Genomic DNA, 13,507 nt, shown 5'->3' with positions numbered 1-13,507 from the left:
TTCAGCTAGTCTCAGTAGTTGTGTGACCCTGTTTAAGTCTCCTAACCTCTCAATCAGGTCTATATTAGCAAAATCATTTAGGTCCTCTGTTGCTGAATGTGCCTTGCAACTTGCTCTATCTGAAATCTAATTCTTCCCTAATCATCATACAGTTTCCCTCTCAGCAGCCCTCTTGGTGATTTTTCTTTTCCACAACCTATATACAATAGGGGCTGAAAATGTGATGGTTGTTCTACTTACTTCTGTTGTTATCACAGGCAATTATTGCCTCACTAATATCTGTGCCTCCTCCGAAGTTTATGCTCACCCACAAATTTTCCTTTTGCAGTTTTTCTATGAAATTTCCGGATGGCTGAATCTCATTCTGATAAGATTTAGCACTTAATTCTCTGTCTCTCCAACATTATTACTCCAGAGATCATCTTTAGTGGTTTTGATGAAGGACAAGAATAGAAAAACTGGAAAGGAAGCCTCACAAGACTAAAACCTGACTCACACAAGGAGGTGAGGGTGGGGGTGGGGGGAAAAACATGACTATTAACCCAGCTGTAGAGGTTGTGACCCTTAGGCACCAATGCCTTATCACAAGGCATGAGACCCAAGCAGGATCAGATGCTATAGGAAATGGAGCACAGGCCTGAAGGTAAAGATGTGGAGATTGGTCCCACCCTGGAATCTTTGGTCCATTTCGAGTTTTCCCTGTTACCGAACATCAGCAACAAGCAGGCCACTCCACGGAGGACTGACCCCTCCCAAAGAGAAAAAGAATATATCAGTACAGTCTCCGCACAGGCTTGGTGCAGCACTCCCTCTGCCCACCTGTGACTATGGAGGTGCTTCTTTTTTTTTTTTTTTATAGAGGCATGTTTTATTTATTTATTTATTTATTTGTTTGTTTTGTTTGTTTATGCAAGCACTGGGTACAGTCAGAAGCGTGGGAGGGTGAGAGAATTCACCAGAGCCAGAGTGGGGAGCAGAGCAGGCAGAGGGACCGAAGTACACTGCTGAGGGGAGCAGCGGGCGGCAGGAGAGGGCTGCGCGCCTCTGGTGGCCAGGGAGCAGCCGGGGATCGAACTGGCGTCGCAGAGGCCGCGGGCAGCTTCACAACCCAGCGCTCAACCGCTGCGCCACTGGGGAGACCCTGGAGGTGCTTCTTTTCACCAACTCTCTCCCTCATCAAATACAAATATCCATAAGTTCATTTATATGAACACATTCTCATTTTTATGGTAATTATTTCCTTGTGTTGTTTTGCAGTTTTACTACTTAAATGTGCTTCCACCAGACACTGTACTGCACTCTTTTTTATATTTGTCTTGCCTTCTTTCTTTTAGTCTTTTAAAAAACAGCGTAATTTAATATACAGGTTCTCCAACATCCATACCTCTCCTCTTATAATTTATCTATTGAAGAACTGGAGCTATCTGACCTAAAAAATTTCCCACAGTCTGGGTTTTACTGATTGTATTCTCATGGTAGACTCAACATATCTTTAATCTCTTTATTTCTTTCAAATTGGCATCTGGATCCAGAGGATTGATCAAACTCTGGTATGACCTCTTTGGAAAGACTAGAAATGATGGTTGGTGCATGCTTTATCACCAAGCAACACATAATAGCTTTATGCCATTATCAGGCATTGATGGGGGCCTTCCTGATGGTGCAAGGGCTTAAGTCTCAGACTATGAAGCTAACCACAGCCACTACAGCACAGAATTTGATCCCGGCCAGGGAAGTTACCCACATGGCACAGCAGCCCTCTCCTGCCTCTCCCACTGCTACCCTCAGTAGTGTATTTCAGTCAGTCTTCCTGTTCTACTCCCCATGCTGTCTCTGGTGAATCCTCTTGCCCACGCACCTCTGGCCTGTACCTCGTTCTTGTATGCATAAATAAATAAATCTTTTTTTTAAAAAAAAGGCACTGATAGAGGATATCAAAATGCTGAAATTATAATTTATCATTTTTTTATAGACTGATGTTTGTGTCCCCTCTGTCAGTTCATATGTGAAACCCCTCCTCCTCCAAAGGCTCTTATAAAGATGGTACTAAAGATTAAAGGTAAAAAGGATGGAACCCTTATGAATAGAACCAGTGCCCTTATAGGACTTACAAAAGAGCCTGCTTGCTCTTTCCACTGTCATCTCCACAGGGAGATACAAAGAGAAGTTAGCTCTCTGCAACCCAGGAGGAATCTCTCCCTAAAAGCCAACCATGCTGCACCCTGATCTCAGACTTGCAGTCTCCAGAACTGAAAAATAAATTTTTGTTGTTTAAAAGACTTGATCGAAGTCTTGCTTATAAGTCTTGCTATAAAATTCGTTATAGCAGTCCAAACTGACTAAGACATCATTGTTAGTGAGGATATTTTTATGAGAGAAGTTTTTCCTCATTTACTACCTAAAGGGAAAGATACAAGAAAATGAAGGATATAATCATGATTCTTTCCCTTATTTTACCAGTTTATTTTTAATCGGTTTTCAAATTGTAAATTGTTTTCTTATCATTCCCTGAAGGTGACTATTAGGTGATTAAATATATACAAGTTAGTGTGTGTGTGTGTGTGTGTGTAAGTTAATGTGTGTGTGTGTGTAATGAACCCATGGCTATTTGTATTTTATGAGGCTCAAGTTGCAATTATTAAGCTGATTGAAGTTCAAATTGTCCCATGTTTGGTCACTGGAAACCTCCTCAAATTGGCTTCCTTGTTTTATGAAACATCAAGAAGTTCAAGTTTTATTTTGTACATTTCCTCTCTCAGACATTAAATGAGTCATTTTTTTCCAAGGAGCACTGGGTTCTTTTAGCAGAAAAAATGTATTTCAAAACTACAACCTCACCACTAGGAATGCTCATATATACTTTGTTGGTCATTGTTTCTACCCTTAGGCTAGCGGAAAGCAAAGACCCTTGACTAGCAGATCCACTGAGAACACCTCAAAAAACAAGAGGGTGCTATAGTCAAAAGAAGTAGAAATGAATGGGAGAAGGGAAAAAAATGATCACAATATCAGTTTAACAAAAACACTTTAATTGAAGATTATACAGACCAATTTTAGTTATTTAAAATGGCATAAGATGTAGAACTAGGATACAAAATTTTAAATAAATCAGTATTTCATTACCATTAAGACCAAATAGCCAAATAGTAAATCAAAACTCCCCTAAGCCACCGTTTAAACACATGAGCAAATATGAAGTTTAACGTGACAAAAATTGTATATTCTTTCAGGAGTATCTTTTGTTAGTTATTTAACATTTTGCCTGTAGAGGACTCAGAGTTATTAGCATGTGAATGATCTGATTCATCCTCCTCTTCCACGGCTATAATATCTGGAATTTCATCAGTCTCAGATGTCAAATCCATGGCAGTGAAATCAAATACCTGTAAAAGAAGAATCTTGGATATTAAAACAAATACTAATGAAGTAAGCTTTCAAGTCCAGGTGAGCCCATGGAGACATTAATTACTGCATGTGAATGAATCTTACTTTGTCCATACTTGTGCTTTCCAACCAGATGTTTTTTGTTTGTTTGTTTGTTTGTTTGTTTGTTTGTTTGTTTGTTTTTTGGTGGGACCCTTGCCGGTGGCCGGGGATCGAACTGGCGCTGCAGAGGCCGCGGGCAGCCTCGCAACCCTGCGCTCTACCGCTGTGCCACCAGGGGAGGCCCGACCAGATGTTTGTAGGTTTATTCCTCCAATTCACTATTATAAGGAATCTTCTTAAGAAAGAAACTAGTGGTAGAACTTAATGAATGCAAGCTTTTTTGAATGTATAATATATAAAACATGTCTGCTTATTCACCTGTTTATCCACTATTCTCTTAAAAAAAACTATAATATTCCAGTTTTCCCTAAATCTAACTTCCAATAATATAAACTCTTTGGGAAGTGTCAGAGAAAGCAAAATATCTTTTAATAGTTAAAGTAGCCATCACAAAGTCCTAGTTCTTCTCTGCATAAGAAAGGCTGTTAGGGTTATGTGCTATTAAATTTTCCTTTCCATACAATTTGATAAGCAAAGTAATGTTTCTAAGTCACTAGCAGATTAAAAGCAGAAAATTAGCAAGGTATAATAATTTACTAAAGGCTGGAATATTGATAGCAGAAAAAATTAGCTGATTGCTTAGCAGAGGTAAAATGACTAACAAAAAAAATCATCAAAAATTAGAGGCAGTGGGGGAAATAGGAATTATTATTTAATTAGCACTGAGTTTATGCTTAGAATAATGATAATGTTATGGAAATGGATAATAGTCATGGTTATACAACATTGTACAAGCACTTAATACCACTGAATTGTAGACTTAAAATTGACTAAGAAGGTCAATTTCATGTTACGTTTATTTTACCAGATTAAAAATCACTACAGGGCTTTCCTGGGACCTAAAGGTTAAGACTATCACTGCTGCAGCCTGGCGTAGCAGACCTCTCCTGTCATCCATTGCCCTCCTCAGCAATGTATTTCTTTTTTTTTTTTAAAGATTAATTTATGCAAACAAGAACTGGGGTACAGACCATAGGTGCAGGGGGTGAGAGGATTCACCAGAGACAGAGTGGGGAGCAGAACAGGCAGACTGACTGAAATACACTGCTGAGGGGAATAGCGGGCGAAACAGGAGAGGTCTGCTACACCATGTGGGTCACTTCCCTGGCTGGTGATCAAACTTGTGCTGCAGTAGTTGCAAATAGCTTCATAGTGCTGCGTCTTAAATCCTTGCATCACCAGGGAGGCCCTCAGCAGTGTATTTCAGTAGATCTGCAGGTTCTGCTCCTCACTCTGTCTCTGGTGAATCCTCTCACCCCTGCACCTCTGGCCAACACCGCAATTCTTGTATGCATAAATAAATACAGTAAATATTTAAAAAAATTAAAAACAGTACAAAACAAACAAACAAAAAAAGACAAGAAGACAGAATCTTGCTTTCTTCATTGAACCCCTTTCCTAGTCGTTTGTGGCCCTTATTACATTCTTCCCTGAGAAACCAGATGTTCAGAGGACTACAAAATCTGACGTACAAACTTCTACTTTTTTTCCTGAGACTTTCCATTTGAGGAGACCACATTGCATTCTAGTTCTTCATAAATATTCACTTTGTAAAGACTATGTTCAATCTGACATCCCCAGAAGCCAGCAATGTTTATGCAGTCAGTCAGGCAAGCCAACGGTGGCAATTTTAGCCTTTTTTGGGTTAGAAGATGTTTCTTGCTTAATTTTCACTTCTGAGCTATTTTTATTAAGTGTATATTTTGACATGCAGCATCACTCTGCTTGTTTTTAATAAATGTGCGATAGAACAGAAAGACAAGAGAATATAGGCAGAGGTATTTTCTAGGCCTCAAGCAAGAAAGCAAGCAGCAGTCTTCTATCAGAAGTTTAGAGTGCTAGATAGAATGGCAAAAAAAAATAAGCACTTTGACATCAGTAAGACAGAGGTTAAATTCCTACTCTGTCGCTTATCTCTTTTCAACCCAGGTTTCCTCTCAAGTGATGAAAGTACCTAACTGATTGGGTTCCAGGTACGAAACAAAGGTAACATGAACCCAGTTCATAAAAGGTGCTCAACAAGCAGTTTTTTTATCCTCATTAGTTCCTTCAATACTACCACACATATGTAAAAATCTCCAAAGTCACCTATACAGTTGCCTAAAGAAAGATCTTTGCAGATGAGCCCACATTAAAGAATATTAAGAGAGGGCCTCCCTGGTAGTGCAGGGGTTAAAATCGATGCCTGCCAGCCAGGGAGCTAATCCACATGGCTCAGAAGACCTCTCCTGTTTTGCCCACTGCTCCACTCAGCAGTGTATTTTAGTAGATCAGTCACCACCACCCCCACCACCACCCCTGGCACCTCTCTGGCTTACAACCCAGTTCTTGTATACATAAAAAAAAAATTTTTTTAAAGAGTGTTAGGAGAAAAGTCTCCATCACTACCACCAAAAAGAGTACCTTTAGTTCCTGAGATGATTTAGAGAGCCATTTGACTCAATCAGCTTCCAAAATGATTCAGAATGCTTAATTCCCTTATTCCTGGCTATTTCCAAAGACTTTGAGGGCTAGAAAGAAATAGCAGAGGGTGGGACAACTAAGAGATAGCCGTAGTCTATCAAGTTTCCAAGGAGTTTATTTTAAAATGTAATGATAACTCTTCCTGACCATCTTTGGGAGGTTTTCAGAAATGTGGAACAAAAGAACTCATTTTACAGATTTATAAAGTAAATCCTATTTCACTGGTATAGGAAGTATAGTGTGGACCCTAAGAGCAGAAGTATATGGAGTCTCTGGCTGAGAATGCCCATCAGGGATGGGAGACTAAATTTACTACAAAACCATTGTCCCTACCCACAGGTATAGGAAATCAGTAGAACATTCTTTACAAGAAAACCAAATGACTATGCTAGGATATCCCAAACCCTATCCATCTTTTGCATACATGCAATCATATCACCGTAGACCTTTCACATCATAGACTTCATTGATTCACATGTTTATTAAGACAATTTTCCAGAAGGTGGCACTCTTGGCACATGTTGAGACTAAGTTAGACTAACAATGGCCAGGCCTTGGATAGGTGGAAATACTACAGAAACAAAAATACCATCTGTGGGAATTCAATTTGCTGGTAGAGGTGAGTGTGCATGCACGACTGAAAAATATGACATGGAATCCGAAAAATGGATTTATTTTGAAAAATGGAGAATAGATTTTGAAAAACTAGTAAGAGGAGCTGAGAGGAAAACTAATGAGAGCTATGGGGGTAGCACCTACCATCTTGATTCTTTCTCCACTCAGTTGTATGAAATGTGAGTGAGCAAGTAAGGTCACTATTCAAACTTAGAGGAAAAGAAGATGATGAAGGATCTTCCCTGCCGATTGAGCCTGTGGTTATTCAGCAGCCCAGTGATGAGCAACCTTGACAAGGGGGACCATCAACTGGAAGCCAGGCTGTTTTATCCAATCAGGAGATAAAAGATGGAGCACCAGTGGTTCAAGGTGCTGACCTGGAAGCTACTAAACAGAAACTGGTTCAATCAAAGACTGGGTGTGAGCATGGAGATGAGCCCCGTGGCAAGATGAGGAGTCTATTAAATACAGAGCCCATAAAATTGCTAGAAGCTGATGAAGGGCAACTACAGTTTTTTGTATTGTTTTATTTTGTTTTTGAGTAGAACTGGGGTGTAGGCCAAAGATGCACTGGGTGAGAAGATTTACCAGAGACAGAGTGGGGAGCAGAACAGGTGGATCTACTGAAATACACTGTTAAGGGGAGCAGCAGGTGAGACAGGAGAGGCCTGCTGCGCCATATGTGGGTAGCTCCCTGGCCAGGGTTTGAACTCGGTCCTTAGCAGTGATAGCACTGAGACTTAATTCCTAGGCCACAAGGGAGGCCTCCTGGCAACTGCAGTTTTAAATGAAGACAAACTGAAACCATACATGTTTTTCTTATGTTGGAAATTTGACTATTAAAATTCTCTCAATAATATTTTTTGCAAAGAAAAACTAATGAAATGAAAAGAAAAATTAAGGAGTCTCCCTGGTGGTGAAAGGGGTTAAGCACAGCACTGTGAAGCTATTCACAGCCCTTGCAGCACAAATTCGATCCTGGCTGGCCAGGGAGCTACCCACATGGCACTGCAGACCTCTCCTGTCTCACCTGTTGCTCCCCTCAGCAGTGTATTTCAGTCCGTCTGCCTGTTCTGTTCCCCACTCTGTCTCTGGTGAATCCTCTCACCCCTCGCACCTCTGGCCTGCACCCCAATTCTTGTATGCATAAATAAATCTTTTAAAAAAAAGAAAAATTAAAATTTTAGTTTGTACAAAAGCAATTCTAATGTGAGGGGCTACAAAAGGATCACACAAGAGGTAATGATTAGCTCTAAGACCAAATACGTAAGGAAAATCCTGTTAAGGGTATGATTTTAACTCAAATTTTTCACCACTCATGATAGGATGCTTATGCAGCTTGATTGTGTGCTTGAAAGTTTGGGGACCAGGAGTGTCTTGGTTCTATCTTACTCTTTCCTTACCCTTTATGCACAATTTGGTACAGCAGATTGGGGGTGAGGGAAAGAATTCGTCAGAGAAAGAGTGGGGAGCAGAACAGGCGGATTTACTGAAACACACAGCTAAGGGAGCACAGGGCAGACAGAAGAGGTCTGCTGTGCCACAACATCTACCCTTTTTAATGCTAAGTTACAATTTAAGTGGTTGTCTAGAATCAAAATCATATAACAATAAGCGTTGAGGATTTGTAAAAATTAGAACCCTCATACTTCTCCTGTGGGAATATGAAATGTTGCAGCCTTAATTAAACATAGTTACCACATAACCCAAAAGCAATTCTACTCCTTCATAGATGCCTAAGAGAATGATAACATTATTTAAATGGCAACCATTTTCCTCATCATTTACATAAAAACCCATTTCTTTTATCTGCTACTTTTGTAACAGTAGCACTCTCTCGGCCACCTTTCTCACGTTCTTTTTTTTTTTTTAAAGATTTATTTATTTATTTATTTCTACAAGAAATGGGATACAGGCCAGATGCGCGGGAGGGTAAGAGGATTCGCCAGAGACAGAGCAGGGAACAGAACAGGCAGACTGACAAAATACACTGCCGAGGGGAACAGCGGGCAGATAGGAGAGGTCTCTCGCACTATGTGGGACCCTTACGGGGCCTGCCAGGGATCGAACCCGCACTGCAAAGGCTGTGGACAGCTTCACAGCGCTGTGCTCAACCGCCTACGCCACCAGGGGAGGCCCTTTCTCACTTTCTTAAGGCTAAAAACATTAAATCTTTTCCTCTTCCAGGAAATATCACCTAAGGTAGCATTCTTTTTCTGCTGCGGTCAATAAATCTTAAAATCCACATTATTGTTTTTCCATTACTATATTGATTTATGCTGAAGTGTCATATGTTGCAGGCTAATTTTGTAATAAAGCTAAGGAATTTAAAAACTAGCAGCCTAGGTCTTTTTTTTTTTTTAAAGAGGCATTTATTTTTATTTATTTGTTTGTTTGTTTGTTGTTTATTTGTTTGTTTATACATGCACTGGGTACAGTCAAGCTTGGGAGGGTGAGAAAATTCACCAGAGCCAGAGCAGGAAGCAGAGCAGGAAGCAGAGCAGGAAGCAGGACCAAGGTACACTGCTGAGGGGAGCAGCGGGCGGCAGGAGAGGTCTGCGCGCCATGTGGGACCCTCCTCCGGTGGCCGGGGAGCAGCCGGGGATCGAACCGGTGCTGCAGAGGCTGCAGGCAGCTTCCCAACCCAGTGCTCAACCGCTGCGCCACCCGGGAGGCCCTCAGCCTAGGTCTTTAAGAATGAGGGACAATGGGTCTCCCTGTTAGCGCAAGGGGTTAAGTCTCAGCACTTTGAAGCTATCTGCAGCCACTGCAGTACAAGTTTGATCCCGACCCACATGGCACAGCAGACCTCTTTGGTCTTGCCTGCTGCTCCCCTCAGAAGTATATTTCAGTAGATCTGCCTGTACTGCTCCCCACTCTGCCTCTGGTGAATCTTCTCACATAGCATTCCCCCAAACCAACCCCCCCATCTCTGGCCTACACCTCAGCTCTTATATGCATAAATAATTAAAATAAATCTTAAAAAAAAAAAAGAATGAGGGACAAGTTATATTCCATACCAGGATATTTTTTGAATAGTCATCAACAAACTTCCCCTAAGACTACAAAAGTTTCCTGAGGATGTGCCGAAAGGTTTTTAATATGCAAAAGGTACACAGGGCCTGAGGGATCCTAGCAAGGTCATTTGGTTTTCTTTGAAAGGTTTCTTGTCCTCACAGGGAGGGAGGGACAATGGTTATCTCAGTTTTATAGTAGCTTTGCCCTCTGGCATTCTCAGCCAGAGACTCTGTATACTCCTGCTTTCAGGGTCCGAGCTACCAGTTTGGATTTATTTTTTACATCTGTGAAATTTGAGTTCTCTTGTGTCACATTTCTGAAAAATTCACAAAGTCAGTCAGGCACAGTTGTCACTAGACTTTAAAACAAACTCTTTGGAAAACTGATACTGTAGCTATCTCTTAGTTGCCCCACCCTCCTTTATTTCCTTTATATTCTCAGTAGGGCAGAGTTCATGCCTTGTACTATTAGGAAGTCAAATACTGAGTTGAGTCATTTTGTTAATATTATTTTGCCATATACATATTATATATAGTAGAGTTAACTGCCTGTATGTGCACATTATTTCTCCCCAATGAATGTACCAACTAGATTTTCAGTGTTAGTCCAAAATGTAGATTTTTGTTAAGGCTCTAAAATCTTTCATACACCTCCTTCAAAAACTACTTTTATGAAATCAGAACCAAGCTAAATAACCTAAGTTTATTATACTTTAACATCAGGCTTCCCTATAAAAGTCAAAGCCTTTCATTATCTCTCATTTCTCTCTAATCAGCAGGCCCAGTTTAAGAAAATTAAGTGTATAAGAAGAATCTGTGAACAACTCTGTCCAGCCCCCTCCAAACATTTTCTTTTCACTCTGCCTTCCTATTATTTTATTTCATTATCTTACTGACCTTCTTAACAAGATGCAGTCTCACCTGGTCAAACTCAACAGGACAATCGGCTGTCTGCCTCTCACCACCTCACCGATTGAGGATGCAATTTTCCTATTCAGTCTGTTCCAGTGGGGCAGCCTCCTAGCTCAGCCCTTGCTGGATAGTGAGCTAGAAGAGCTCAACCCTCCACACCAGTCCTAGAAATTTGACATGGGCCCATCAAGGTATAACAGGGTAGTCTCCAGGAAAGGGGGAGGTTCCCTGCCCCACCCAAGGGACGGTGGAGCTGAGCAGGAAGAGAAGAAGCTGCAGAGGAGACTGAGGAAGAAAGGAAGCAGGATGGAACCAGGAGACATGGAGGAGGCGCATGAAGCCTAGAGACACATGAAGAAACTGCGCTTGTCTTTTGGTCGTGGGCTGGGTGACACAGATGTGGGTGAGAGACTCGTGGGGAGATGACAATGGCGGTTTTTGTCTTGATTTTGGTTTTGCTTTTTTCCCTCCAGACTTGTCTGGTTGTTTCTGATGCTTTTCTGTGGGTCCCCACTGGAAGATGCTTTAGACTTGTGGCAGGTTTTGGGGCCTTACTCTGGGCCAATCCTGCTTGGGTGAACTTTTATCCACGGGGGGATGGGTAACTTTGGGTGCTTGATTTAGAAACTATATTCTTTGCCTTTTATGTATTGTTTCCTACTTGTGATGCCGGAATTGTCAGGCCTAGTCTCCCAGGAAGCCTTCCTAAATTCTTCAGAGGTCCCCTCCTGCACTGTCCCTAAAACTGCCTAATAACCCTAGCTTACCCTGTCTCACTTGTACTAAAGTTCCTTTCCACTAAAGTCTCATATGTTTGGTGTTGATGCAGCAGATGGCAGAACCCATTTAGAATAGGCAGGTTTGCCGGGTTTGGGCTGCCCCTCTTCCTGCCCTGTAACAAAGGGACGATCCAACTGATACTATTTCATCGAGGAATCAGTAACTACTTTTAAAACATGGAGGAGTGCCATCAAGAATCTCAAATGTTAGCCCGGGTAACAGAAAAGATACCATAAAACATCTCTTTAGCCTAGGCTGACTTCAAGCCTAAAGAAAGACTATTTAGTCTCCTTTCTCTCCAAATAGTCTCATGCTATTCCCGTTCTAGTTTCTCTTTTTCTTTTTTTTTTTTTTTCCAGATGAAGGAAGCTGCTACAGATGAGCCTGAGAACTTTGATATTGGACAGTGGAACTACGCAATTATCTTTTCCTTATTAAATGGCAACTGTGTAAGTATTGATATATTTAACATATCCTGTTTTATAGGATACCTGCTGGGTGGGTGAACATTGATAGCATGAAGGTGTTGCCTTTTGGTATACAAGCAATAAATATCTTGGTTTATGGAGAAGGAAAATTTCACATGACTTGGCAAGTCAAATATTACACGTCAGTCTCACGGATGGTGTTCTTGTGCCTCTAGTGCAAATTAGAAAACAGTTCTCTCCTATCTGTAGCAACCTTTTCCCTCTAAAGTATTGTTCTCCTTGAGAAGTAATCTATTAAACTAAAACTGCCAGTTTATGCAACAACAAAACTGCAAGATGCAAGGACACCACAAATTTTGAAACATGCTGACATCTGAATGAAATGCATGTACACACAAATATGAGACAAAGATAGATGGACAAAGCTACAATTGGTGTGCACAGCTCATGACAATAAGCAAGGGTTAGGAATGTTATTCTAGATGCTAAGAGTGGTCTGCACTATATTTTGCCTTGCTCATAAAGAATAGCTTTAAGACCCGTTTCCTTTTTCAGTTGGGATTATAACTCTTACGAAATGGAAATACAAAGATTCATGTTCAGGATAAGAAAGCAAATGGATACAATAGCATATGAATTTTCCATCTAAATAGAATAAATCACAAAATATCAGCCTTGGAATTTTGAGGCAAGGAGGGCAGGGTCACATCCAATATGGACTAAGAAACTTAAAAAAAAAAAACTTTAAGAGACAGAGGCTCTAAAAATGCCAGTCACTGGGGACAGGCAGGTAAGTGAATGGATAGGTTTCATCCTAGAAGCCCCTAAATTGTGATCGTCCACCCTTCCCAAAAACCAGAAGCTTCTTAGCTTCAAGCGTCTCACTGAGTCCCTATCCACTAGTTGAACTCACCTGTTTGCTCATTCCTGGAGTTACCTCAAAGGGAACAAATTTAGTCCTATAACTTAGTAAGCATTGATAGACTTATTCACACTGAAGGTACATGTAAAATTATATGCTCCTTCCTATTTTCATGGTGAGGGAGAGGCAAACAGGGTAGAAAGACAAATATAACCTATACTTGGGTTCTGTAGAAGGGCAAGCTCATTACCTCTTAGCAGGGACACAAAGCAGCACTTAAGTCTATTTCAAAAGTTATGAGATTTGCTTTTTAAAATAGTTTGGCACACTGCAGCTTTGTTATAACGAGGTTCATGATATTTTCTAAACAATTGACCAATATTAAGAGGATTAGAAGCCTGGACATCAGAGGCAGGAGGTATAAAAGGACTCCTTTTCCATAGGGGGTACAAAGTCTTTTTTTTTTTTTTTAAGATTTATTTATTTATGCATACAAAAACTGATACAGGCCAGAGGTGTTGGGGGTGAGAGGGTTCACCAGAGACAGAGTGGGAACAGAACAGACAGATTGACTGAAATACACTGCTGAGGGGAGCAGTGGGTGAGTCAGGAGAGGTCTGCTGCACCATATGGGTATCTCCCTGGCTGGGGATCGAACTTGTGCTGCAGTGGCCTCAGATAGCTTCATAGGTTGCGTCTTAACCCCTTGCGCCACCAGGAAGGCCCCAAAGTTTTTCTTTCCTATGATTCCCATGGGTCTTCTAAAGGTACCTGACCAATAAATAACTGGCTTTCTCCCAAAATGGTAACACAGTAAATCCAGCTGAGCCTGGCCCCTGAGTAATCCTAACTCCAAGGCTCACATCTTAAGTGGCTTCTTGGCA

General features: G+C 41.0%; 1 protein-coding gene across 6 annotated transcripts in view; it reads right to left on the bottom strand.

Annotated features, from left to right (window-relative positions):
• Nucleotides 1–3,014: 3,014 nt before the first annotated feature.
• The window catches only part of PLIN2 (perilipin 2), a 72,816-nt gene continuing 62,323 nt past the window's right edge, over nucleotides 3,015–13,507 (bottom strand). For all 6 annotated transcript variants that reach the window (XM_037492114.2, XM_037492110.2, XM_037492112.2 and 3 more), the window contains exon 9: nucleotides 3,015–3,383. In XM_037492114.2, coding sequence (XP_037348011.1) covers nucleotides 3,243–3,383 — 141 coding nt within the window. In that variant the 3' untranslated portion in view covers nucleotides 3,015–3,242. The remainder of the gene's footprint in view (nucleotides 3,384–13,507) is intronic.

This window comes from Talpa occidentalis, unplaced genomic scaffold, assembly GCF_014898055.3.
Source record: "Talpa occidentalis isolate TD23 unplaced genomic scaffold, MPIMG_talOcc4v2.1 talOcc4.7, whole genome shotgun sequence".
Classification (NCBI taxonomy): domain Eukaryota; kingdom Metazoa; phylum Chordata; class Mammalia; order Eulipotyphla; family Talpidae; genus Talpa; species Talpa occidentalis.
Note: the sequence above shows the minus strand (reverse complement) of the source record. Positions and strands in the feature narration are given on the sequence as shown.